General features: G+C 38.7%; 1 protein-coding gene across 1 annotated transcript in view; it reads left to right on the top strand.

The window, feature by feature from the left end:
- The window catches only part of LOC149177918 (calmodulin-binding transcription activator), a 340027-nt gene that overhangs the window by 274690 nt on the left and 38120 nt on the right, over positions 1-27217 (top strand). Inside the window, exon 9 of the mRNA XM_089421919.1 lies at positions 13789-14344. Within this exon, the coding sequence (XP_089278045.1) occupies positions 13789-14344 (556 nt within the window). The remainder of the gene's footprint in view (positions 1-13788; positions 14345-27217) is intronic.

Below are 27217 nucleotides of genomic sequence, written 5' to 3'. Positions count from 1 at the left end.
TATGGACGCCAATACCATGCAGTCAGCGTACCAAAAATAAGGGGCTCAATACAATTTCATGTGTTAAACAGAGTTAAGAGTACACATTTTTACATGTCAAAAATCTTCAAGTATATACCACAAAAACTTCAGAGTATATGCCAGCGATAATGATATTATCTCAAACACAAAAAAAAAATTTGTGTTTAGATTAGCAAAACCCTGAAATAAAGCTCACTTCGCTGCACTACTCCACAGACGGCGCCAGAGAAAATTTGTTGTCAGATGGGAAAGCACAGCCTTCAATCTTCAATAGTGGCTTTCTCACTCATATATATATACCATCCAAAAAAACTTTCGAATATCCTTCTTCAACGCAGCAGATATTTTTTTTTAAAAGGCAGCAGATTAATCAATGCATATACTGTTTTAAATTTTACCACCATTCAAACATAGATCCACTTCAATCTCTCCACGACGAGACTCCAGAAAACCGCCAAAGATTACAGAGCGAGCAATCTAGGGCCAGACCGCTCAAAAAGTCGACAAAAACACAATAAAATCACATGCGAGTTTCCATACAAGCCAGAAATTCACAGATTTCAATCAAATCGGTGCGCTAAATGCAGGAAAAGGAACCCAAAACTTCAAATTTTTTTATTACTTATACCGGTCGAGCTGCTTACAACTGATACACCTCGTTTCTGCGTGCAATTTATGGTTTAATATTCGCTGTTCACACAAGTGACACCGTTATTTTTGGACAAATGTCCCCGGAAAAACCCGATGCGGGAAAACCGGTGCAACTATTCTGAGGGTTTATTATTATGCAATATTTCCTTGAGTACAATTGGGTGCCTAACCAGCTCACTCGACAGAGAAAAAATACACGATAGCAATGCCACTCTCTTCGGAAATAGGTATTCAAAAAACTTGCCCCACGAAACCCTCTCTAGCGTCTCTGAAGCTCTGTGTTGGCCCTTCTGGCCTCTGCGTTAGCCTCCTACTGCCCTGCGTCAGCCTCAAACCTCTCTGCGTTAGGCCTCTGAGGAATTGCGTAGCCTCTGGGACCCTCTGCGTCACTCCTGCAACCTCTGCGTGGATGACGCAGTCCCTTTAGCCTCTGCGCTGTCTCTGCTGGGCTCTGCGTGGCTTGCACTGGTTGCTGCCTCTCGCTCTCTGCTTTTGCGTTGGTCTCTTGGCACTGTCTCTGCCTCTCTACCTAGTACTCACTGCCCCTCACTGTTGATCACTGATTCGACTTTGCTTAGCAACCCTGCTCTAGCAAATCGAATGACTGATCACTCTGGTATGTCTTCCAACTGACCCTCAAGCCTCCTCTTATACTTTTCTCGTTGGTCCTTCAACGACTGAGATTAAATCTCTAATCAACGGCTAAGATTAGGTTTGGCTTGATCCATGACTTTTGGAACCTTCTAACCCAGTTTTATATTAATACCCATTAATATTTTATTTTTCCTAAGTTTAGACTTAGGAACTCCATTGAAAATATTAATTATTTTAATATCTCCCAAACCAGGTACAATCTGTTCATACAATTTTTGGGTCTTGGAGATCTCATGTGCTTTAGCCTCTCCACTAACTTTCATGGCTAGAGCACATCCGATGCTACCCCAAATCAACACGTACCAGCGACGGTGTCACGAAGGTGTTGCTACTTGGTGTCCTCTGCACCCCACATATCCATGGGAAAGCCTCATCTCGGTAAAATGCTATGTTTGGTGGCCTGTCGATGCCACATCCTTCGATCAACCCGTACAAGAGTATGTTGATCATCCTGCAACTCCATGCCTGATCCACATGCCAGGACAACTCACGGAGTCCACCTACTCCCCTGTCGATCCAACTAGCCACTAGAGCTGCTCGAAACTCTGATAGAAAACTGTGGGTGTGTGTACCCTCCATCCTCGGATCTAGCGCACAACTACTACCATCATCGATTGAATCCATGATATGATGGGGAATCCCACCTAGATCCCAAAAATAGTTTGGCCCTTGAGCCCCTCTAGTAACCCACGACCCCTGCCGAACTATGGCCATGGATACATCTCGACACCTAACCCGTTCCATCGGGTACCAGCGATAGTTTTAAAAACCAGAACCGGTGACCGGACCAGTGCTCTTAATAAACTGGGTTTCAAACCGGAATCGGTGAAACCAGGTCTGGTCAGGGCTAAATGAACCGATCTCTAAAAGAATGCATCAAATAATTAATTTTTAATGAGAAAAACTATCTTTAAGATTTAAAACCATGATTCCAAACCACTAGACAAAAAATATGCAAATTTTGCTCATATATATACCATGTAAAGGTGAATATATCAAAATGGCATAAGTGCAATACATATAGGGAACAAAATATATAATCAATGAGGCTCTAAATGGCCTCTATCATGCAAAAACAAAGCCTACAAACTATGGGGCCGCTGGCCTACTACAAGCCTACATATATGATATTAGTGATCAACGTTATCACTTGAAACTTCTCACGAGTCATCATGATCAAACTAAGTTGGCTGAGTCTCAACTCCCAAACATTGCAACTGCTTGAGTCACAAACTTCTCTATTGGTTCAGTGACCTGAGTCTCAAACTTCATTCTGCCCTAATATGCCATATTACTTCATTTGGTGCTCCACATGGCTTTACATGGCCTCCTATCCCAGCCAAGTGTTGCTTGAACTTGTTAATACCCCCTCCAATAGATTTTTGGCAATATTTGCAGATCATTTTGCCATCAATCATATCATAATGAGCCCATGCAGTATCCTTGGCTTTTGGAGGCATGATGACTACTACTTAGCTAAAAGTCTCTGTTGTTCCACTACTCTAGCAAAAACTCTTCAGGCTCCCAATCAAACTCTCAAAAACTCCAAATGAGATGTGTGAGGCAAATGAAGGGGGTGAGCTCCTTTTAAAGGCTTGGAGATGGTGTTTTTGGAGGGAAACAACCGTTATTTTCCCTCCAAAACACCTTGGAACTTTCCTAAACTGCGCTGTGTAGGTCCTTCGTGACCTTGCTGGTGAACCAATCGGTTTAGGATAGAACCGACTGGTTAGCAACGGTTTATGTGATTTTTTGGCCAAGAGGTGGGTTAAACTCGATTTTTCTGCCGGTTTGACCCAATCGGCTAATGAACCGGTTTGACCGGTTACTGGTTCAAACCGGCTAGTTTTTAAAACACTGGTACCAACTCAATACCTCTTGCCATCCAACCCCATGAGAGGGATCAAATGCAAGAGCACCAATATACATAACAACTCCACCCTGCGAGCGTTGCGCCCTGTGCAACTCATGTTGCCTCATCTCACTGTCCTCGTCAACATATACGATCTGTCTAGGTAACTCAACCACTCTCCCTCCAACGTGCAGAGGTAACCTAACAATACTGCAGACCCCCTCTATGTAAGCCTGAAGAGAGCTACTGACTGGAAGTACTACAACTCTGCTAGCTTCTTGTGTATCTATTTGCTCCTTGTCGATGGCAGGCCCAAACAATGACTGCTCTTCCTCCTCCATCATGGGCTCAACAAGAGACCTGTGCTGCCCCACCACAGGTAGCTCCTCAAGCATAACATCCTCATCTAGATCATGCTCCTCAAATTGCTCTCCCTGTTGCTGTAGGTAGCGGTCATCTGGGAACTCTGTCATAACTTTGGGTACCTCTGTGCCTGCTGGCACCTCATCAATAGAAGGTCTTATGAGTGTGTGCCCAACTGTCTCCACTAATGTGTCAATCGGGGCTACCAAAGGAAACTTCCGCAACGGTGGCTCCTGTGTCAGACTAGGTGTATCTATGTGCTCCTCATGACCCTGCGTACCCTCAGCCTCCTCCTCAGGTTCCTGATGTCTAAAACCAGGTGTCCACCTTCAAAACTGTCTCCTGGACTCACCCTCCAACTGCCCTACACTACCTGATGATCCAAACCCTAAACCATACTTCTCTTCCTCTTGTTCATCCAAGAAATGAGGCATGGTAGGATGGCCAGACTGGCCATACCTATGGGTGTTGTATGGCTGCGGTGTGTGTGCATATGCTTGGGTTCTCCGCTGGTTATGTGTCATTTGTTGCATCCCCTCTAGGATTTGCTAGTTCTGCCTCACCAATTGTTGGCTCTACCTCATCAATTCCTCCATGATCTTGCTAGCCTCCCCACAACCGGCCAAGATCATGCTCTGATACCACTGTAATATTTCTAATGGAAAAATTTATAGTGATAACAAAAACATGCAAGACAATACAACATAAAAATTTTCAGTAAACACCAACAACCCAGAAATGCTCCCAAACACGCCAAAAATGGGCAATTTTATTATATAAACTGCTAGAGTACAATGTGAAATAGAAAGAGTGCACCTGGGCTTGCACAAGGCAAGCTACAAGCCTCAAGTGATTGATATGCCAATGCTGAACTGTTGCTGGACTCTGGAGTTTATCTATTAGAAAATTTGCGTTGGCCCAGTAATTCCGCACTACGGTTTGTGTTGAGACCTTGATTTGACCCCTCAAATCTGCCCAAAAAATTCTGCAAAATTAGATTTGAGGTCCTTGCCAAAAACCCAGAAAAACCCAGAAAGGTTTTTGGCAAATTCTACCGACCACTTGGATCCCAAAATCTAAGCTCACTCCTCCTAACTCGTTGCTAAATAATTCTTCTATTTTGGGGCACCAAAACTCCTCCAAAAATTATGCAAATTTAGGAGCAGACTCCTTGAGGTTAGTCCAGCAAAACCAAGAAATGATTTGGGGTAATTCCAACATCCTAGAATTACCCAAATTTGGTGCTCGCCCTACTTAACAGTTTCTGCATTCCCAACAATTCAAACTATTGGATATGTCACCAATTCATTCTCAATTAGTTGTAGGATTGCCTTGCAAATTTCTCTCGAAATATGTGACTGAAATTCCTTCCAAAACCCGACACAAATAAGATGAATCCAACCCCACAAATTCTGCCCAGTAATACTTTTGCGTAGGACCTAAAATGGTGAGTTTGGCTCTCTCAGCAGTAGCAGCTTCCAGCCCTGAAATTCTCCACAAACATTGGTCCACCCTCAATGAAATTTCTCCTACATTTGTTGGCCAGAATTCCCCTTGAAACTTCCTCAACTCAGTGGTTTGATTACTGTCACTGTGTCCTCCTGGAAGTTCGAACTAGCTGAAGCAAGCGCTGTTGTGTCCCAGGAACTCCAACGAATCTCTCCCCACTAAGTTTTGAAATACTCTCCTAGGGTGACACTCGAAGTTCACCGAAGGTAGAGATGGAATTGCTGCTTGGGAATTCCTTATGCTGAACAACATTGGTTTACTTGGCTAAATAGCTCAAGAAAACTTGTGTTCAAAAGTAAGATTGTCAAAAGATGCCAAAATGGAGGTCACTTCTATTGATACTTGTTGCTCCTTTTCTCTCCTTGTTGGCCCCACCATTTGATCTCCTTGCCTCTTCCCTCCAATTCGATTTTCTCAATGAGTGCGTATTTCCTCATGGGGTGGTCCCCACATCCCTCTATGTGATTAATCATCCCTTTTGTCTACTGTTTGGGGCCTCCCCTACCACAAAATTAAATTAATTATTTTTCACCCACTTTTCCTATGTTTGTACCCAAAATTTTATCCATCCAAAATTTGCAAAAATTGAGAAAGGCACTTAGCAGATTTATGTCATTATACTATCATCCCATGAATTCCACAAGTTTGAAATTCTTGATGAAACACTTGCTTCCACTCATGATCGGTGAACTTTCAATGGAGATTCCATCAGAGAATCTTGTGGATCTAAAGTATCCCCATCAACAGATGTTTCCATTTGATACATGTATGATGAACCTTCTACTAGATGAGCTTGCCACTTGTGTTTTCAATGAGATTCCCAAGAGCTATATCCTTGACTTCCATAGATTCTAATCGTCTTTCATGCTTCTCTATGATGATGTCCCGAGCTCTTGCTTTCAATGCTTCTATGATGCCTTGATGCATCCCATTATTTTACTTAGTGAATCATGATAGCCATATCTTAGAAGACTTAGGAACTTGAAAAGAACTTATGTGAGGAAGACTATCTCAATAGTGGAGATCTATTACTTCCTCCTTCTTGGATTTCTTCTTTTCAACTTCCTCCACTTCCTTGGTGATGTGGGCTTCTTCTCTTCCTCTTTTGTTATTGTCCTTCTTGAGCTTAGGACAATCTCTCCTATAGTGCCCATATTCTTGACACCCATAGCATTGTATTTTAGCCATGTTCTTCTTTTTCTAAGGACCAAACTTTCCAAATTGTCCCTTTCTTTTTGTCATTGCAGCATAAGCTTGATTTTTCTCACCTACTCCCACATCAGATTTGGCCTTTAGTCTAGATTCTTCAATCTTGCACAGTGACCATAGATCCTGGAATGGAGTAGCTTCTTTCTTCCCATAAATACTTGAAGTAAAGTTACCCCACTCCTCCAGTAGTGCATTTAATACAACTATAGTCATTTCTCTATCAGACATGACTTCTCCCAGATCTTGTAGTTGATCCCGAATCTCAGATATCCTCATAAAGTATGAGGTTATTCCATCTTCCCTTGACATCTTCAGCTTGTAGAGTTCTTGCCTTAATGAGATGACTTCTCCAACAGTGCTTATGAAATATAACTCTACTAGTTTGTCATAGATTTCTTTTGAAGTTTCGAGTTTAGATACATATGGGATGAGGGGATCCTTGATGGATTCTATGAGAATCCTTTGAGCCCTAACTTCCCCTTTCATATACTTGGCAAGAGCTTGAGCATCTTCCTTTCTTGGTTTAGTGATAGAACCTTTGACATGTTCCATAACCTCATTTTCAATGAGATTCAGATCTGTCCTTTTCTTCCATGCAAGATAGTTTGAAGCCCCAACCAATTTGTTGCTTTCCTTGCAAAAAGACATTTTGACAGATTCAGATGTGGACATAGATATACTTACTTGATAGGATGTTCCTTCTTCTTGCTGCTTCCTTGATTTTGATGATGATATAGAGGATATAAAACTTCTCCTTGATGAAGGTAGTTTTCTGCGAGAATGATCCTTGATCCCATAGAGAGTGAGATGATATCGCCTTTTGATCTAGCTTCCTTTGGATGAATAGTCTTCAAAACACTTTAACTTGAATAGATGTAGGGTTTTGGCCTTCCCCCTCTTGATGATGACCCCAATACTTCTTTGTAGACTTCTTTGGTCTAGGGTTATGATGCTTCCTTTGACTTCAAGATGATCTTCGCTTTGATGCCTTCCTTGAGATTTGATCCTTGAGTGTCCCTTGATAAGATGCCCTTCCTTGACTTGGTCACCTTAGCTCTGATACCATGTTGAGAAATCTAGGGCATAGCAATTAAGTGATTTCTCTTCTATTAGTAGATGCTTGTGAGTGCTTTTTAATTCTTTAGATTAGGATCTTCTATCACTTAGGTTAGTGTTCTTCTTCATCAAAAAGCTACTAATGCATAAACCATAAAGAGACAAGAGACACAGAATATAGGCTATCAGCTAGGGCCAAAACCTCTCCCACTTGAGAGGAAAACCCGAACAAATTCTTCTTCTTATAGAGATTCCAATTGACGAATACCAAGACCAAGACCCTTGACCTATTTGCCACTCCAAGACCAAGACACAAGATCCTTAGTCAATGATAGTCAACCTTCTACTCCTTCCTCCTTCTCGGCTTCTTCTTCAACCTTGGCTTTCTTCTGCTTTAGACCTTTGGCCTTCTTGAATTAGGTCTGCAATTTTTGTCCTTAATTCAGAACCTTCTTGACTAGCCCTTCTTCCACTTCGGCTCCCTAGGAGGATTGCACTTCTCCTTGGCTTCCACTATTGCAACAAACTTCTCCTCGGCCTTCACTGCTGCAACATACTTCTCCTTGTCCTTCACTGCTGCAACAAACTTCTAGCACGTATAGAGGTTTTCTGCCCTTAAAACAGTCCAAAGAAATACCCTAAGAACCTCACTCTTCTTTCTTCTTTACTTTGCAAGTTGGGAGGCTTCTCCTTTTACCCTTTTCACACTTCTATTTCAGATCACTGTTCCATTGAAATTCTATCTGAAAAGTGATGCCGAGCAGCCCTATTTATAGTTGTTTCTGTTGAAATTTCTAAGTATTACCCGTTAGAAATTTTATTTGTATTCTCTGGTTTATTTCTCCTACTTGTTAATTACGAACAAGTTATTTAAAAATATAAATATCGAAATAAACACAATACAGTGTCAACCATCTATAGATCAACAGCTGGAAGAAATAGCAAACACACAAGTGACACCGTTATTTTTGGACAACTTGTCCCTGGAAAAACCCAACTTGGGAAAATTGGTGCAACAATTTTGAGGGTTATTTTATTATGTAGTCTATCTGAGTACAATTGGGTGCCAAACTGGCTCACCCGATAGAGAAAATAATCTGGCAGTAATACCTCTCTATTCAGAGAATCTTCCCCACGAAACGCTCTCCAGCAACCTCTGAAGCTCAGCGTCAACCCACCTGGCCTCAGCGTCAGCCCGAAATCCTCTGCGTCAGCCCTCTGAGGCACTGCGTAGCCTCTACGGTCCTCTATGTCACTCCTACTGCCCTTTGCGTGGATGACGCAAGCCCTTCTGGCCTCTGCACAATCCCTTCTAACTCTGCATGGCTCCCTTTGGCTCATCGTTTGCCTCTCTCTGCTTCTGCACTGGTCTCTCGGCACTATCTTTGCCTCTCTGTCCTGTATTCACTGCGCCTTGCTGCAAACTGATCACTGATTCGACTTTTCTTAGTAAACCTCGCTCTAGAAAATCGAATCACTGATCACTCTGGTGTATTCTCCAACTGATTCTCAAGCCTCTTCTTATAATTTTCTTGTTGGTCCTTCAACGGCCGAGATTACATCCCTAATCAATGGCTAAGATTAGATTTGGCTTGATCCATGTCATTTGGAACCTTCTAACCCAGTTTTATATTAATACCCATTAATATTTTATTTTTCCTAAGTTTAGACTTAGGAACTCCATTAAAAATATTAATTATTTTAATATCTCCTTAACTGAGAAGAATCTGCCCAAACCATTTATGGGTCTTGGAGATCTCATGTGCTTTAGCCTCTCCACCAATTTTCATGGTTAGAGCACATATGACGCTACACGAAATCAACAGTTTCCTCCTTGAATAAGGCGACTTGAAGAGGGTGAGCCGACATGTCTGTTGGAGGAGATAATTAATTCCACTTTGAAGCCGACTTGAGGTTAATGCTTGTGCTTGGTCTTGGAGGGCTACTTGACATTTTCATTGACTCATATACAAATATAATATGCCCAAGAAAGGTCCTTCATACATGACATAGACTCAAATTGACTTGTATGACTAGATGACAAATCCTAAAGGCTCACAATGGGAGCCATCACTAAAAATAAATTTCCTTGCTCATGAAACCCATGAGACAAGCATTAATAATAATTTTATTTTTCTTCTTTTCATCAATTACATAAAATCATATTTCCACATGTCATTATGAAGACCGAACCTAGTTACATTTTTCAACGTTGGGTAGATTCTTGTAGATGTTACAATGAGATTTCCACCACAGGTTTGTCAAGTTAATTCACTTTTCTAAGGAGTGAATTTATGTGATAACACTTACATTAAGTGAGCCTTCATCTGCCTCACAAATGTAACCACTATAACTGCCTATATATTGCTTTACCTTCTTGCCCTTCCATAATGTTCATAGCTTAAATGCGTGTTATTGTCAGGCACCTCAATGCTTTACTAATGCTTTGTCACTATCTCCCTCTACAACACTATGGTCACACTGGCTAACCAACAACCTAAGCTTCTTCATTGCCATCCTATTTATTCCTACTTCACGTCACTGTCCATCTTCCATAAGTGACACCTCATCTTCTTGACAAACATAACTTTTGTGACTACCTGTTTCTTATGTTACCTTATTGCCCTTCCGTTATGGTCATAACTTAAATGTGCACTTTGTTTTTCCTTCCATGCTTGTCCTTTTAGTTGCTTTCTGGGGCATTACTTGTCATGCATGCTTGACATTCTCCCAATATCTTTTTATACCTCTATCATGTTCCTCTCATGCATACACCTGAAACACTTGCACTGAACTCAGCTTTTGTGTAAACTCATCTTGCACCTATGGTTTCCCTTCTATTAAGATTTCACTTGGTGCACCTAGCTTCAATTGCACTCTCTTATTTGATCTGCATTCCTTTCGCAAGTGTTTACCACATGAACTTCTTTTCATTCTCTTGTGCTGTTTCCTTGTGCTTTGAATGTTATCAACATCCTGCCCTTTTTTTTCCTCTGACTGTCACATGCTTACATTTTCTGCACCTGAACTCCTGTCTGATCTTTTCTTGCATTGCACCCACATTGCAGTGTCTATCAGATGCATTTATCTGGTGCTCTATATGACATTCACTTGTGTCACACTCCTCTTTAGCATGCTCATGGACCTCGCTTTTTCTAGTATGCTCCTCAATCAACACAATGCAAGCCTATCAGATTCTAGGAGTATAAGTAGATGCCCTTGAATGAGGATCAACATCCCATCTAAAACCTTGGATGCAGTGGAAGTCACACATGTTCAACAACACTTAATGTTCATCTCCTTGATCCATGTGACAGAAGTCGGACATGGTCTGAATGTATTCGCTTTAATATTTGATTGACCATTTAACAAAAAGTAGTTGTAAGGAAAGCGATATTCTTGATATATTAATTTCATTTGCAACAACTTCTGTATTTATGGAAACAATGGTGAATTTCTGAATAATTTCATTATATGTGAATTCCGGAACAAGATTATTGTGGTTTTTTGTCTTTAAAAAATAGCAGTGGGTGTCAAGTTTTGATCTTTGCTTAATTTATAGTTCAGTTCTTCCTTAGGAGTGTCACAATTGTTTGCTATAGGAGCAGAACTGCAATTGTTGAATTTTGCCAAGGTGTAGTCAAAATCACCAAACAAGACTTGCAACAGAACCATTTTGGCTGAAATAGTCAAACTTGATTTTTACTTAGCAAAGACTTGGGGATCCGACACAGAAAAAACCCAATGAACAAAAAAAATATGAAAATACACATAATGTCCAAAGAGGTATAAACTTTTTACATTGAAATTTAATATGAAACCTTACATCTATATAATGCAAAAATAACACACTTGGATGTGCAAATTTATACAACTACATGCATCATATATCTAAAACATTATGGACCATGGCATGACCCACAATGGGCAAATTGTAATCATGCCCTAGATTTGTTCAGAAGTGGTTTAACAGATCCTTTTGAAATATCTTCTCTATTCCGCTTATAAAAGAATTCGGAAAAGGAGGTGAAATTATTGGTTTTGGCCTTTTGTAAGGAGCTTCGTGGGTGAATTGGTCGCACTTGACCAAGTCTAACTGATCTCACCTAGTCTGGTTGAGTCCTATCAGACCTTGTGAGTTCTTCCTTGGTCAGATAGGGTTGGGACGAGTTGGGTATAACCTGACCCAGTTTTGAGGACAGGCCAAGTCAAACCATTGAGTCCAGGTAGATAAGGGCAAGCCCTGTTACTGTGGGTGGGGTATATCAAATATGTTTAAATTCTGGTTCTTTGAGATATTGAGACTAAAAATTTTGTGGTTCTTTACATTTGTAATATGCTTCTCTATTTATCCGCCATGAGTGGTAGCATCTTTAAATGTTTTTTGGATGAGAACATGTGTATTTCAGTTCTAATTTCTCTCTTTTGGACAGAGAAGTAAGTGAGAACAACATTATTACTAGTAGAGCAGTCTCGGATAGCCTAGGATGCAAGGAAGTTTGTAATGAACATAGTTCGTTCTTCAAGTTTAAATACTCCAGAAGACTTACAATATAAAGATCTCCATTGAGGATACCAGAATATATATTAAAATATATGAAAGAGAATGATGTTGCAATTGAAATTGAGGGCCTGCTTATATACCCTATGCAGGTGTCCCTTTATGAATGGTCATGTCTCCTTAGACATGCCTCTTTGTTTAACTAATTATTATTTAATTACATATTATTATGATTATTATTTATTATCTATATTTATTATTTTTACATAAATTATATTCATAACATTGCCTTCCCTTTCAAAAAACTTCGTCCTCAAAGCTTGTTGATGAAAAGCCCTGATCTCTTTTTCTGTTTCGACTGTCTTCTCATCTCGGAACTGTCTTCTTCGTTCATACAAGTTGAGATGATCCTTTGAGTGATAAGCAAAATTGTCGGACTGAAAATGGATCTGACCATCCTAGATTAATCTTCTGTGGAATATTCTAATCATTGGAAATTTGTAACGAATTGTCATCATAGGACTGGATTGAGCTTACTTCCATATTCTTCGGAACATCAGTTTGTTGTATCTATTCTAAATGGTACAAATACGTAGCTTGATTGAGTTGTCTACTCTCATGATTCGGATGTCAATAGGGAACTTTTTTGTTTTGAATTTCCCTTATTAGGTGTGTGGCAACTTTTTGATTTTCTTCTGGTGAGGATGTTGTTGAGTTGGTTACAAAACCTTCACTTGGGATGTTCATCGTCTGAACTGCAACATCTAAGTGTGTATTTTTTTCAACTTGCTTGTCTTCTTCTTCAACATCCCTCTTTGTTTAACTAATTATTATTTAATTACATATTATTATGGTTATTATTTATTATCTATATTTATTACTTTTACATAAATTATATTCATAACAAAGTTGTGAGACAATTGAAGACTACGAATAGAAAATGGTGAAGTAGCAGTGGGGATATACAATTCAATTTAAAACTATATACCATTGATTTGTTTAATACCATGGATTATTAATTTCTCTGTATATAATACTATATTCGAGTATTTATTATTATTATTTTACCCCTCTTTTCTATTCGTGTCTCAACTTTCTTTCCTTTTTTATTGTATTACTTTTTTATTATTTTCCCTCCCTTTTCTTTTTCCTTCCAAAAATTAAAATATTTTTTTCATGCAACTTTTTTGAAGGTAATGAAAACAGAATGAAAATGAAGATTTGGGCATTGACTTACCAGAAAAAATTGGAACTAAATGGAGGCTGTAATATGGAAATGGGATGCGTGTACCCTCAGCAAAATCCTTACACTAGAAATTGTCTTTGATAACATTTTTCATGATCTAGATGACTATGACTGTCCTTAGGTCATATTCAAAGGCAGCTGCCTAAGAAGAAAGACATAAATGTGTTGATAATGGCATTTTTTATTCTGAAGAGTTGAGTGGGGAATGTTAAACTAAGTGATATGACCAAGAATATAGATAAAATTTATTCCCTTGTAATAAGAGTCATGGCCAGTGGTTATGACTCATAGTTTAATAAAATATCATTATTAGTAATTAGCTATATTTCTCTTGGATCAAGGATGTGCAGCTCTTCCTTCCAGACTGAAATGCATCTTTACATGCTTCATGGAAATCAAGGATCTTTATAGTTCCTTTTGTTTTAAAAGTAATTTGCACATTGTCTTCCTTATGTCATTGCTTATGTTCAGGTAAATAATTTAAAATCTATTTATAATCACCTTACTCATTATGTGGAAATTCAAAACTATGTTATTCTGTTGGCCCTGTTTTTCTTACTTAGTGATTTCAGTAGTTACCCCTACTCTTTCCACTTTTTCTTGGAAGCATGACCAAGGCTTCTGAGGATGATATTCTTAAATTGCATATTTTGGAGGCTCTTTTATTATAGTTGATTTAAAAAGTATTTTTATGATTTTGAAGTACTAACTGGTCAGTGATTGCAGGGAGCGGATGGTAGCAGCACTATTAGCTGCAGGGGCCAATGCAAGCTTAGTTACTGATCCAAAACCAGAGTCTCCTGGTGGTTGGACTCCTGCCGATCTGGCTTTCAAGAAAGGGTATGAAGGATTAGCTGGATATCTTGCAGAAAAGGCATTGACAACTCACCTGTCAAAACTTACACTGTATAATAACAATGATCCAAGGAAAACGATTAAAATCAATGAGTTCGAAATTTTTGAGAATTTAAGTGAAGATGAACTCTGTATGAGAGATTCTCTTGCTGCTGTTCGCATTGCTACTGAGGCAGCAGCGAAGATTCAAGCTGCATTTCGAGAACACTCATTCAAATTAAGAGTAAAATCATTTGAATCAGCTGCCAATAGTCTAACCAAGGAAGAAACACTTGAAATGATTGCCGCCCTTAGGATTCAGAGGGCATTTCGGGAACACCGTGAAAAGAAGCAGATTGCTGCAGTCAGGCGTATACAACACAAATTCCGCGGTTGGAAGGCTCGCAAAGAATTTTTAAATCTACGGCAACAAGTGATTAAGATTCAGGTCCCTCTCTTGTTATACCCCTTATGTACAAGTTACTGATACATTCTATTATATTTTTGTCTATCAGGCTATTCTTTTCTGTTTTGGAATTGCTCTATATTTTCTGGGATTTCTTAGGTTTTATTGTCTTCTGCTACAGAATACATGATTCACAACTTTGAAAGCTGAAACTGCCCTGTGTTCATCTCCTGCTTTCTGTCTATTTCCTAAAACTGATGATATGTATTATATATAGACAATAAGCAATAGTACATCTTTTTTCTATTGTAGAAAAACGAGAAAGAAGAAATTAACAATCAGAGCTTCTTAGAGGTCTGAGTTGCAATGTTGGCTTACACATTATACTAAACGAGCCTCTATAGATGCACATCTTTAAAACGTCATACCATTCTCAATACTGAACGTAACAACTTCCAGAGTATGTCATGTTCATCTTCTTGAGAGTTGACAACCAAGTCTTTATATAAGCGTAATGCTGTTTATTCAATAATCATGTATTGAATTTTGTTTTACATTTCAATTTTTAATACACTATCCCATGTACTGTAAGTGGAAACTCAAAACTGAAGTGTTTCTTTTGTTAAAAAACAATGTCTTATATTTATGGGAAAATATGTACAACTACAAACAGCAAAAGCAAAATGTGTAAGTGTATATACAATGGACATAATAACCTCTTTTGTAATGCTACTATAACTGAGATAAAATCAGAATAAGTTATGTTATTTTACCTAGAGAGTGGGCATCTTTGATCCAGAGAGTTCGTTTAGCCAAGAGCTAATGGTATTCCTCATCCTGCCACATAGAACAAAAAGAAAACAATGAGCTAAAGGAACACTTAGCTCTTAGAGGTCTGAGTTGCAATGTTGGCTTACACATTAGACTAAACGAGCCTCTATAGATGATAGTTAAGTGAAACGTGTAAAACAACCGTTTCCGTTACACATTCGACGTTTCAAACGAGCAACTCTCTATAGATGCATACCTTTAAAATGTTATTTCATTCTAGATACTGAATGTAACAACTTCCAGAGTATGTCATGTTCATCTTCTTGAGAGCTGACACAAGAAGAAATCTTCCAATATGATCACAAGGTCAAGCTTAGGATAGGAAAGGGAGAAGAATGATTGATTTCTTTGAATTTTATGTGCAAATGACCTGCAAGAAGACCACCAACCTATGACGCTGAAGATAAGCTTATAAAGTTAGAGCTAGGGCTTGAGTTTTCTCACAAACCGACTGTGGGAATTGCTCCAAACTGGAGGGCCACTAGAGGAGACACCAATGCAGATGTTTGTCCAAATGGTTTTGAAAAAGAGCTCCTCTAATGCAATTCGCAGGCAACCTTGGCTAAGTCATCTAGGATGAGAGGTCGAAAATTTTGGAGGAGAAAAAGAGGGAAATTGAATGTGATCACCAAATTTTCTTCGACTAGTGCCTTACCCTTGGGCTATGGAGTCTATGTGATTCAAAATTCGACTAAATTGTCTCTCAAGGAGGCTAAAAAATGATGTCATAGCACCTACTTTTCAACAATTACCCACCCAAGATCTATGGACTTTTATGGAAGAAAAACAAGTTTCAATCAACTAGGGATTGTTGAAATTATGATGTTCTATGCTAAAACAATTACTTATTTCAAAAATTTCTTTCTCCTGAAAAATTAGTTAAGCAATTGTAAATAGAACATAAACCAAATACACAATAGAAGACAACCAAGAACAAAATGAGACACAGAGAATTTAGGGCCAATGACCAAGGCAAAACCTAGAAGGGGAAAACCCAACCAGATTCTTCTTCTATTAGATATCAATTCTTCAACAGAGATACAAAGGACAATGAGAGATCAAGAGAATGAGTAAGTTCACCCAAATCTGAACAAGTTGTAGCATGAAGATCACTGGTAGTAGCAGCAGATGCAAACACTGAATCAAACTTCCCTTCAACTGAATTAACACTGAAACACTGAAGCACTGAATCAACCTTGTCTCATTGAGTTCTGTTCTTACTCTCCAAGTCTCTCTCTCTCACAATCTTCTTCAAGTCTCTCCAACTCTCTGTGTCAAGTTCGAATTATTCTTTCACAATGCACAAGTAGTAGTAAGGTGAGATGATATGAGACACATATATATAAGGTGCAACGAATTCATGTCATAAAGGAGGAGCAATACCCATGCCTCGAGGAAGAGTAACATATTGCATTTAGGGGAGGCACGCATGCCTTAGTAACTTATGCCATTAAGAGAGGAACACGTGCCCTAGTAACTTATGCCATTAAGAGAGGTATGCATGCCTTAGTTAAGGAGATTGTAACATATGCATTAAAGAGAGCGTAAGAGGAATCTTTTATGACATGCCTTTAATGAGTGTAAGAGGAATATGCCATGTCTTTAATGAGTGTGTAAGAGAGAGTGTAACGTATCATTAAGAGAGAGAGAGAGAGTTACATAGTGCCATGTGAGTCATCAAGGAGAGAGGTGTGAAGTGATTGAGGTGATGAAGGTAAGGTGACTTGTAATTCCTTTTAATAATAATATCATAGTATCATAAAGGATAATAATAATAATATTGATGATTAAGTCGAGATTGAACTATTAGGATTGATTAATGATAAGTTAAGTGATTTTCCTTCAACTATACTTGATTACCAATTGATGCAAGGTGATTTACTATTTTTGGAAAGTCATACTTGAGATGCTAGACACGACTTTCTGGTTTTAGAAAATCACTACAAAATTGTCAGAAATGAGATTTTATTTAAGGAAATTTAGCCTTGAGTTGCCAATTTTCAATAGAAACATTTATCTTCTTGTTATTTAATAACTTGTGGAATTCAACAATCTAGCAATCTTTACAATGATTTTCAATAAATTAGGGCACGAAAGAACTAGCTAGTTGCAAAAATTCCACACATCAAAATTGTATTCATGAAAAATCTTCACAAAATTTACTTACACGATAACAAGAGATGTATCCAATCCAAGATCAAGATAGAAACTCCAAGAGAACGAGACTAGCTTCCAAAAATATCGAAATGCATCAAGAGATCTCCAATAGACATCCAAGGAAAAAGTGCGAAATTCTCAAGAGAGAGATATGCAAGTGTGATGATGATTCTCTCACAAATGAGAGTCACTTTTATTTATATGATCCTCTAAGTAGTTCGAATTAGCCTAAGATGCCCCTAAAATTACTTTAATGTGCAAAATAACATAACTTTGGTGACAATCCCACCAAATAGCTCATAAAGTGTAGAATAAGCCATCCAAAATGAAGTTGAAACGATGAAACCATGGTGTAGGAGGGTTGTTGGAGGGCCTAATCAAGTCCTCGAGGTGCCATGATGAAGAAGAGGGCTCCATGAATGATGGTCAAGGGGGTGGTCCCTTGATCTCCAAGTAAAACATCATGTGGTGCTCCAAAGTGGCTTTGGGGCACAAGTAGTGGTCTCATGGGTCTCCTGGTGTAAAATAAACTTGTAGACTGCTCCAAATGAGGGCACGGAAGATGGTGATTTCCCTCTCATGTCTCAAGGATGAGACTATCCTCCATTGGCCCTCAGATCAACTGCCAAATCCTATACATACTGATAAGTCGGTTGGGGAAACTGCTCGTCTAAGTGCATCATCTCTCATATAATGTGGGCAATGAACAAGTTGTTGAAGGTGCTAAGGATGCCCATGACATGAGATAATGCTCTGTCACATGATGAAATCCATGGCTCCCAACGCTTCCTCTACAGGTGTCAATATGATCGTCTGGTGGGCTTGGGCCTCAATTAAGTTGCCCAACCCATGATGAAACCCCCTGCCAATATTGTATAAGATCCAATGCATCTCCTCAGCTTCAGATACAATAATTCATTAGTGCAATTGAGCGAATAAGCTCGTTAATCAAGTGTAGAAATGGAGACTTCATAGTCGGTTTCCCTTCCAGATTTGTGGCTTTGAGCATGTAATGGTGTTACCTCCCTAGTTAGAAGTAGTTAATAAACAACCCTATTAGGTGTTCCTAGCCCCTAAAGGGAAGGACATGTCCAAGGTATATCCTTCAAGTAGTAGGTATCATGTGGATAATGACGAGGTGGATGGGGACATGGGGGTCTCAAGGCCAAATGACATGGGCTCAAGGGTGGTAATGATGAAGGATGTGCACATATTTGGGTGCATGAATGTAGGAGGGAGCAATTGTGGTATATGAATTACCTCGACCTTTGTTTTTCCACCCTTCTTCATTTGTCTTTTTCCTTTTATTGTTTTTTATTTTATTTTACTGCTCGGGGCTCCATGGGATGAGAGCATGATGCGTATGATATAACAATGATTACCTCCTTAAGGTGGGGCAGTTCATCATCCACATGGGTTCCTTAATGATGCAAGGGGCACTCATAGGGGCCCTAGGAACTAGGGTGATGGCCATAATGATAAGGGGTAGAGCTCATGTTTTGCTTTTGCCCACATGCTAATTTTTATTGTCTTGACCATCTTTTGCATATTGTGGTAATATTTCCTTTTGTATGTGGCCATTTATGCTTTTATCTTTTTTTTAGCTGGATCAACCTCCAGGGCATCATTCTAAGCCCAACCCAGACATGTGGATAGGGAGAGGGGGTACTAGAGCCTTGTGGACCCAATGGTCATGTGGACCCAGAGGGGAAAGATGATGAAATAGGGCATGTAATGTGCAGAGGGGAGTGAAAAATGTGGAATGGGAAAACAAAACCACGCTACAAAAACCAGGGTTTCCCAAGTAGTCCTTGTCTTAAAGTTGTAATCTAGTAGGGGAGATCCCACGGGACTAGGGAACAAGACTACAATCAAAACCCTTCCTCCTTCCAAGTCACCCAATAATCAATACCCAAGTGTTCCTAAGAAAAACAAGCATAAGCACCCAATTGCATAAGGAAAAATCATACCTTTGGGATTGGATGGCCCACCTTCAAACATACAATCTTGACAGATGGTCGAGGGGACATATGAATGGCTCAAGGAACGGAGACATCTGGCACAACATCGGTTACAATGGTCGCTGTCAAGGGCTACTGGTTGTCGGCTAAAAACAAATATAGGAGAAAATTTATCTTATGGGGTCACTCACTAGTGGTGGGTAACAAACCTCTTTTGTAATGCTACTATAGCTTAGATAAAATCAAAATAACTTATGCTATTTTCTCTAGAGATTGGGAATCTTTGATCAAGAGAGTTCCTTTAGCCAAGAGCCATTGGCCAAATTTCTGGGAAGTTTTTGGGTAGCATATTCTAGGCATGTTGAAATTCTGAGGAGGTCGAGTTTCTAACCATATAGCTTATAGGACAAAGAGCTAGACTAAGTGATAACAATGGGACAATGGCCCTGTTGTCGCCCGGATTGTACAGGCACCGCGACAACACTCAGGAAGGGGGTTGTCTTCCAACAACAAGCTATGGGGGGTAGTCCTTATGGAATGAGGTGAAGGATAGTAAGTTGAGAAATCAACTTACCTCGGAGACATGGATGAGTGGCCTAGCTACTTGGTTGGAATTATGCAAGATTATGATTAAATTAGATTTTTCATTATGAAACCAATGCCTTAATGGAGTCACAAATTCTTGCTTCTTATGAGTTGAAACCAAATCACTGAATGGACCCCTGTTGCTTGAAATATGACGTGCAAATTTCAACACTATACCAAGATACCAAGATACTCATGATGTCAAATGCCAACAATAGTCAATCAAGACAGTGTATATCAGCACTACTTCAGAAAATTCAGATTTACCAATGTTATGACAACATTAAGAAAATGCTAAACCAACAATGTTTTTGCTTGCCCAAGATTACAGAAATATGCCAACTTATAAAATATGTATGTTAGCCTTCTCAAGATGTATCTTTAAGCATAATTTCAGATCTGAAGTATAAATTGCAGCAGTAAGTTAACGCATAGATCAACAAATAGTGATGTCAGCACCAATGCCCAAAAATGCCTAAAAATAGTAAAAATCTGCCAAACTTGAGAAAAATCAATTTTTAGGATATTTTAGGGCTTGACTAAGAAAATTTCAGATCTGATATACTTACTTTAGCAATGAAACAGTGACAAATCAACAAGATAAAATTGCTAGAAATAGATAACCAATATTTCCAGAAATGGCAAAAAATGCTAAAACTTGAAAATCTCCAATTTGAGGGCTTTAGGAGAGTTTGATTCAGCAATTTTCAGAACTGATAAGTTTATGACAGTAGTATATTATTGTCAGATCAACAAACTGAAAATACTACAAATAATCTCCACAATGTCTAAAAATGGTAAGTTTGACAAAAATTTGAAAATTTAGATTTTTTAGACTTTAACTAGGATGTGATTCAGAAATATTCAGATTTGATTTTTACAGTTATGCAGAAATTTTCAGCAAGCTAAAATCTCAGATCTATGTCAAATTAGAGATATGCTCAAATGGCAAAAATTTGTGAAAATGAAGATTTTGCAATTCTAAACAATTTTGACCATATAGAATTTGATTTTAGGGCCTAATTATTTGCATTTTGCTTGCTGTAATAAAATTGCAAAAGAATAAGGGTTAAGAGATCAAGCCCAAGGCCTTGAAGATTCCACTGTTGAAAATCGTTGAAACTTTGGGATTACCTTGCCACTTGCTAAATATGAATTTTAAGACCTTAATCATGCAAAACTGGCAAGTATTTAGCCTTAAATCTTTAGATTAGGGTTTTAGGTCAATTATGGGGTAAAAGATGCCAAAATTTGTAGAAATAGGACAAGAGAAGCGAATTTGACGGGATAAATGGGCTAGGATGATAAATTAGGCCACAAGGAGGCTGAAAATGGCCAAGAAGGGCCAACGCTTTGCCTAGAAAGGCTAGCGTTTAGGAAAATAGGGTTATGGGGCTAGGGCTAAGGCCTAAGAGGGCTGAAAAGGTGATGCAGAAGGAGGAAGGGATGATGCAAAGGCCAAGAGAGGGAGATGCTAGGCACGGAGGAGGTAGATCTGGCCCCAGGAAAGCCAAAAGCTGAAAGCCATTGCTCTAAAAATTTTTTATGCTTCAACTTTCTGATTTCTTGAAAATTCTACTGTGGGAAACTTGCAAAAAATTCCAAGAGACTAGATCTTACACTCAAGGGCCTAGATCTAGCTCTTCTTCCACTTAACTCCTTGATCTAAGATGCAAAAATAAAAATAGAAACACCCAAACCCCAAATATGTAAAAAAATAGATCTAAAACCCCAACCCAAGTTAGAAAATGTAAATTACAATTACAATTTACAATTTGGTTTACAAAATATACATGAGTTTTGAAATAGATATTAAGAAAATTATTTCTCAATATTTTTTACTTGAAAGAATGACTAAAATGGTTCAGAAAAATTAATGATTCACTATAGCCCAAGCGAATATTAAATCCACCATATAAAAACTAGAGATCCAAGCAATAATGATTCTTTCCCAAGTCTGTGAACTTAGAGGCCAAGGACTGAAGTACCTACAAACACTATGTATTTATCTCAAAAAATAATATGTTAGATCACATGGGGAATCAAACCACCTAAGATTAGCCCAAAACTATCAATAACATGATTTTATCTCCATCTAATATATGCAAGATCTGGGTAGCCCTTGGTGCTGCTTGGGTTGACATCAATGACAACCACTGATCAATAATCTCCCCCTTTAGCATTGATGGCAACACAAATACTCCCCTCGCGATCACGACACTTCTTCCCACTACCTTCTCTCCCCCTTTGTCATCAATGGCAAAGGGTAACTCCCCCTAACAAACAACCATCTTGCAGACCTGTACACACCTCCACTCCCCCTTTCTACTCGAGTAGATAAGAGAAAGAGTCTAATGAAAACTTGGGAGAATCCCAAGCTTTTGGAAAAGATACTCAAATGCTTCATGAGGTAATGGTTTGGTAAAGATGTTAGCAATTTGTTCCTTTGTGCCAACATATTCAAGCTTGATATTCTTTTCAGCGACTTGCTCTCTAACGAACTGATATTTAATCAGAATGTGTTTCGTTTTGGAATGCATCATAGGATTCTTGGAGATATTGATGGCACTGTTGTTATCGCAAAAGATGGGAATAGGCTCATTGAACTTGACTTGAAGATCTTGCAAAGTTTGCTCCATCAAAAGAATCTAAGTACAAGCAGCCGTTGCCGCAACATATTTTGCTTCTGTTGTGGATAACAAGATTGAAGACTGCTTTTTACTTAACCATGAAACAAGACAACCACCTAGATAGAATGTTGCTCCATTAGTACTCCTAGGATCATCAACACTTCCTGCCCAATCTTCATTTGTATAAGCTTGGATGACCAGATCATTTCCTTTGGGATACCATAGACCATATTCCGCTGTGCCCTTAAGATATCGAAGAATTCTTTTGACGACAATAATATGAGATTCTTTTGGTGCTGCTTGGAATCTTGCTACTTGTCCAATTGCCTACATCACATCAGGCTGGGAGGCTGTCACATATAAGAGACTACCAATCATGGATCTATACAACCTTTGGTCCACATCCTTTGACGAATTTTCTAAGCTTAACTTGCAACATGTTACCATGGGGGTAAGGACTGGCTTGCAATCTTCCATCTGGAATTTCTTGAGCATTTCTTTGATGTACTTGGTTTGATATATGAATATTCCTTTATCTTGCTAAGAAATCTAAAGCCCTAAAAAGTATGTTAGTTCGCCAATCATAGACATTTCAAACTCACTTTGCATTTTTGTGGCAAAGTCTTTACTTAATCTGTCATCACTGCTTCCAAAGATTATATCATCCACATATACTTCGATAATTGTTAGGTTATCTCGATCCACTTTCACATAAAGATTGTTGTCAGCACTTCCTTTCTTGAATCCCTGTTGATGTAGATATTCGTCAAGACGAGCATACCAAGCCCTAGGAGGTTGCTTGAGACCATATAGAGCCTTCTTTAATCTACAGACGTAGTCTTCTTTGTTAGAGAGCAGAAAACCTTCGAGTTGTTCAATGTAAACTTCTTCCTCCAATTCACCATTTAAAAAAGCTAACTTAACATCCATTTGGTAGACCTTGATTTTTCTCGAGCAAGCATAAGCGAGAAACATCCTGATATCTTCCATTCTGGCAATGGGAGAAAATGTTTCTTCAAAATCGATTCCTTCAACCTGTGCATATCCTTTGCAGACTAATGAAACTGCGATCTTGTTCAAACTACCTTCCTGTCAACCTGTAATGAAATTGCCATCTTGTTCAAACTACCTTCCTGTCAATCTTAGACTTGTGCCATATACTACTGCATAGACTCTTCCTCTACAAACATTAAAGAGTCAGCAAGCCAGATTGTTCAAAATAGTGAGTCACCTAATGATCCATCTTGCCTTGTGTCATTATTTGAAGCAACTGCTTATTCCTCATGACCTTTCGCTTTTACAAATCCTGAAAGCATAACTGTTGAAACCTTGTTATTTGCTTTGTCTTCCTGTATCTGTTTCCTTTTCCAGACCTTCTTATTCCTGCAATCTCGAGCCATGTGCCCATAGTTATGACACTTGAAGCATTCAATGTTGTCCATAGGTGAGTCCATTTGATATCTGCAACCGCGAGTGCTATGGCCATAGTTATGGCATTTGAAACATTCAATGTTTGGCCCATCTAACACATATTCTCTTTTGACAAAATCATCATGGAACCTGTCTTGTGATTCTGCAAACATGCTTCTAGGGTTTTGCAGATAATGATTGTACCCGTCAAAAACTTCATAATCCCTAGCCATATGTCCAAAATTGTTACATTTGTAACATTCGACATCATCTCTCAAATGATCATATATGTTGATATTCTGCTGAGTTCTGGAATATCCATTTTTGAGAGATCCCCTGGAATTATATTCATTCCAAACATACATGCGACATTCTGCAGCTCTATGTCCAAACCTTCCACATGAATAACAATGACCATAAAAAATAGGTTGATACCTGGGAGGAAATCTTCTTCTAGGAATTGTATTCCAAGGTTCTTCCTGTGAGTCTTGATCTCTCGATATAGCTGGGAGATCTACCTGCTTGGTAGATTTTGCATATCCATCTTCTTTAGTTGTCATAGAAGGCCTTGACTCCTTTTCGAATTTTTCTTTGTAACCAAGACCAGTGTTGTTGCTGCATGATCGCTGGTTGCTGATGAGTTCGTCCAAAGTCTTTGAGCTATTGGCGTAGTTTTGAAGAGTTTTTCCAGTTTTTACTTCCTTTCGTAAAGAAACGATTTCAGCGTCCAATGCTTCTCTTTCCATGTTGCTTTCCTTTAATTCTTTCCTGAGCGATTCTTCAATTCGTTTTTATTCTTCAACCTTGATTTAAGATTTAGGACTTGTTCCCTTTCTGTCTTTAATTCGTCTTCAAGTGTTTTGACGTGCTTATTCTTGGCCTTGAGCTCTTTGATAACCCTAATCACTTCGTTTTGAAATTCAACCTCAATCATTTCTTCTTCTTTGTCTCCTTCTTCATCAGGTGCCTCTTGCTTATTGTGCTTGGCCATAAACAATACTCTTCCGTTGAATTCTTCTTCGTTATCATTGTCTTCTTCGGATGAGGAGCTATCTTCTTTGGAGAATAAACTTTTCTTAAACCATTTCTTCTTGCCTTGCTTGTTGAACTTCCTAGGACTTTTCTTTCCTTTCGTAACAACCTCATTTTTGTGAGGACATTTGGCTGCAAAATGCCCAACCTCACCACAATCAAAACATATTAATGGAAGTTTACCTTTGAATTTTCCCGTACTTGTTCTCATTTTCCACGTGAAATAGGCAAACTCTTTATCTGAGAATTCTTCTTCATCTTCTTCCTTTTCCTCATCCTTACAATTGCAAGTTTTTGCTTTCGGAGTCTGCTTGTCCTTACTATTCTTCTTGGATGTGGCAAATGTTGTTTCTAAGTGAGATGTGCCATCCTCTTCTTCAATTATCATTTCATATTCCGTAAGAATTCCATGCAATTCATCTATGCTGAGATTGGTCAAATTCAATCTATCTTCCAAGACAGATACCTTAGGGTTAAATCTTGCTGGCAAGGTTCTGAGGATCTTTCGAACAACAATTTTCGTTTCAACAGGTTCTCCCAAACCTTCTAATGTATTTGTTGTTTCATCAACACGCTGAAAGTATGCAGCAATATCTTCATCTTCCCTCATTTTGAGTTGCTCAAATTTTGCCCTGAAAAATTGAAGCTTTGCTTCTTTCACCTTTGAGTCACTTGCATATATATTTTCAAGCTTGCCCCATACCTCTTTAGTAGTTTTGCAACTCAATACCTTAAGATAAATAGATTCGATAAGCCCACTGATAATAAGATCTTTAGCCTTTGCATCATATACCATATTTTTCTTACCTTGTTCATCCTGGGTCGGTGTGAAGCCTTTGTCAACGATTTCCCATACTTCGTATCCTTGCGCCAGCAAATGAACCTGCATTCTTCCACTCCAAAGTGCATAGTTATTTCCATTAAACAAAGGAACTCTATTCTTAGTATACTCCATGATCTCCTTCCAGTTGTTAGACTGCTATTGAAGGAACCAAGCTCTGATACCAATTGTTGGAAATACTGAGAGGGGGGGTGAATCAATATTCCTTAGCAATTAACACTTTTAAATCTTTTCAGAGCATTAGTTAATCTTCAATTATTATTAATGTTTATGCAGTAATAACAATAAATAAAAGAACATAGTAGGCACAAGAATTTTAGGTGGAAAACTCCCTCCGGGTCAAAAACCACCGAACACTTTTCTAATAAATTCTTTAATCTTCAGCTCGAATTGAAATGAAAGCAACAACTTCCTAGAATTCTAGAAAAGCACTATTCTCCAGCTCCCACTAAAAGGATGCCCCAATGCCCTGGTTTCTTTAGTAATCAACTGAATGGATGCCCCAACACCCTAGACCAACCTACCACCCTGAAGTGTTCGCAGGCTCCAACCTATAGGCGACTTCATGCACTAGCCTAACACCTCCCTAACACCCTATAATGACTGAAATGAGACAAGAGCGTGGATTCCCATACCAAGGACAATGATCCACAATACAATATGATTTAAAATGATTTTGACCGAACACCCAATCACACTATGACCTGCAGCCCAACCATGACATCATCCCAACAGAGACTCCTATACCTCCCAATAATGCCTTTTCGACTCTAGGCAGATTGACTCTTTTATACTAATGACTCTTCCAATGATGACACTTTTACAAATGACTCTTTTACAACTTTACAATGATGACTCTTGTCCTTGACACTTCTTCACAATATATGGATGGTTGTCATGTCTTCAAAGGATGTCCCGCTACAATGCTTCCTTTGATTTGATACTTCTGCTCTTGATTTCTTGCTTGATGTTGTACTTGAATCTCCTTCTACCTGCATGTAAAATTTGCCTGGCGAAACCAATCCCAAAACAAAACAAAACACCCTTCAACTTTCCTCTACTTGCAAAACACATGTAAGTGCATAATAATGAATGAATACAAATTACAATTACAATGCGTACCTGAAATGTTCTTGTCACTTTTGTTGTTGACTTGTTGCAGTAGTAGACAAAGACTCCCACTCTTGATATAGGCCTGGACTCTATGCAAGACTATATCCAAAACTAACCTAAAGATATATACAATAGAAACTAATGACAAACCCTAGACTTGTGATGAACCAAGTTCTAAGTACAACAATAGAGACCATTCTATCAACTATGACAAGACAAGTAACATGAACTTACAACATCATATAGATTTAGCAAACTTGGTGTAGCATTAAATGTGTAGTATCAAGAATAGGACATCCGAAATGTGGTATCAAAACTAACTGTGACAGATAGAGACATAGAGGTATAACCAAGA

Source organism: Pinus tabuliformis, chromosome 4_1 (assembly GCF_031772625.1).
Source record: "Pinus tabuliformis cultivar Carrire ecotype Pingquan chromosome 4_1, CPIR1, whole genome shotgun sequence".
NCBI classification, from domain to species: Eukaryota; Viridiplantae; Streptophyta; class Pinopsida; order Pinales; family Pinaceae; genus Pinus; species Pinus tabuliformis.
Note: the sequence above shows the minus strand (reverse complement) of the source record. Positions and strands in the feature narration are given on the sequence as shown.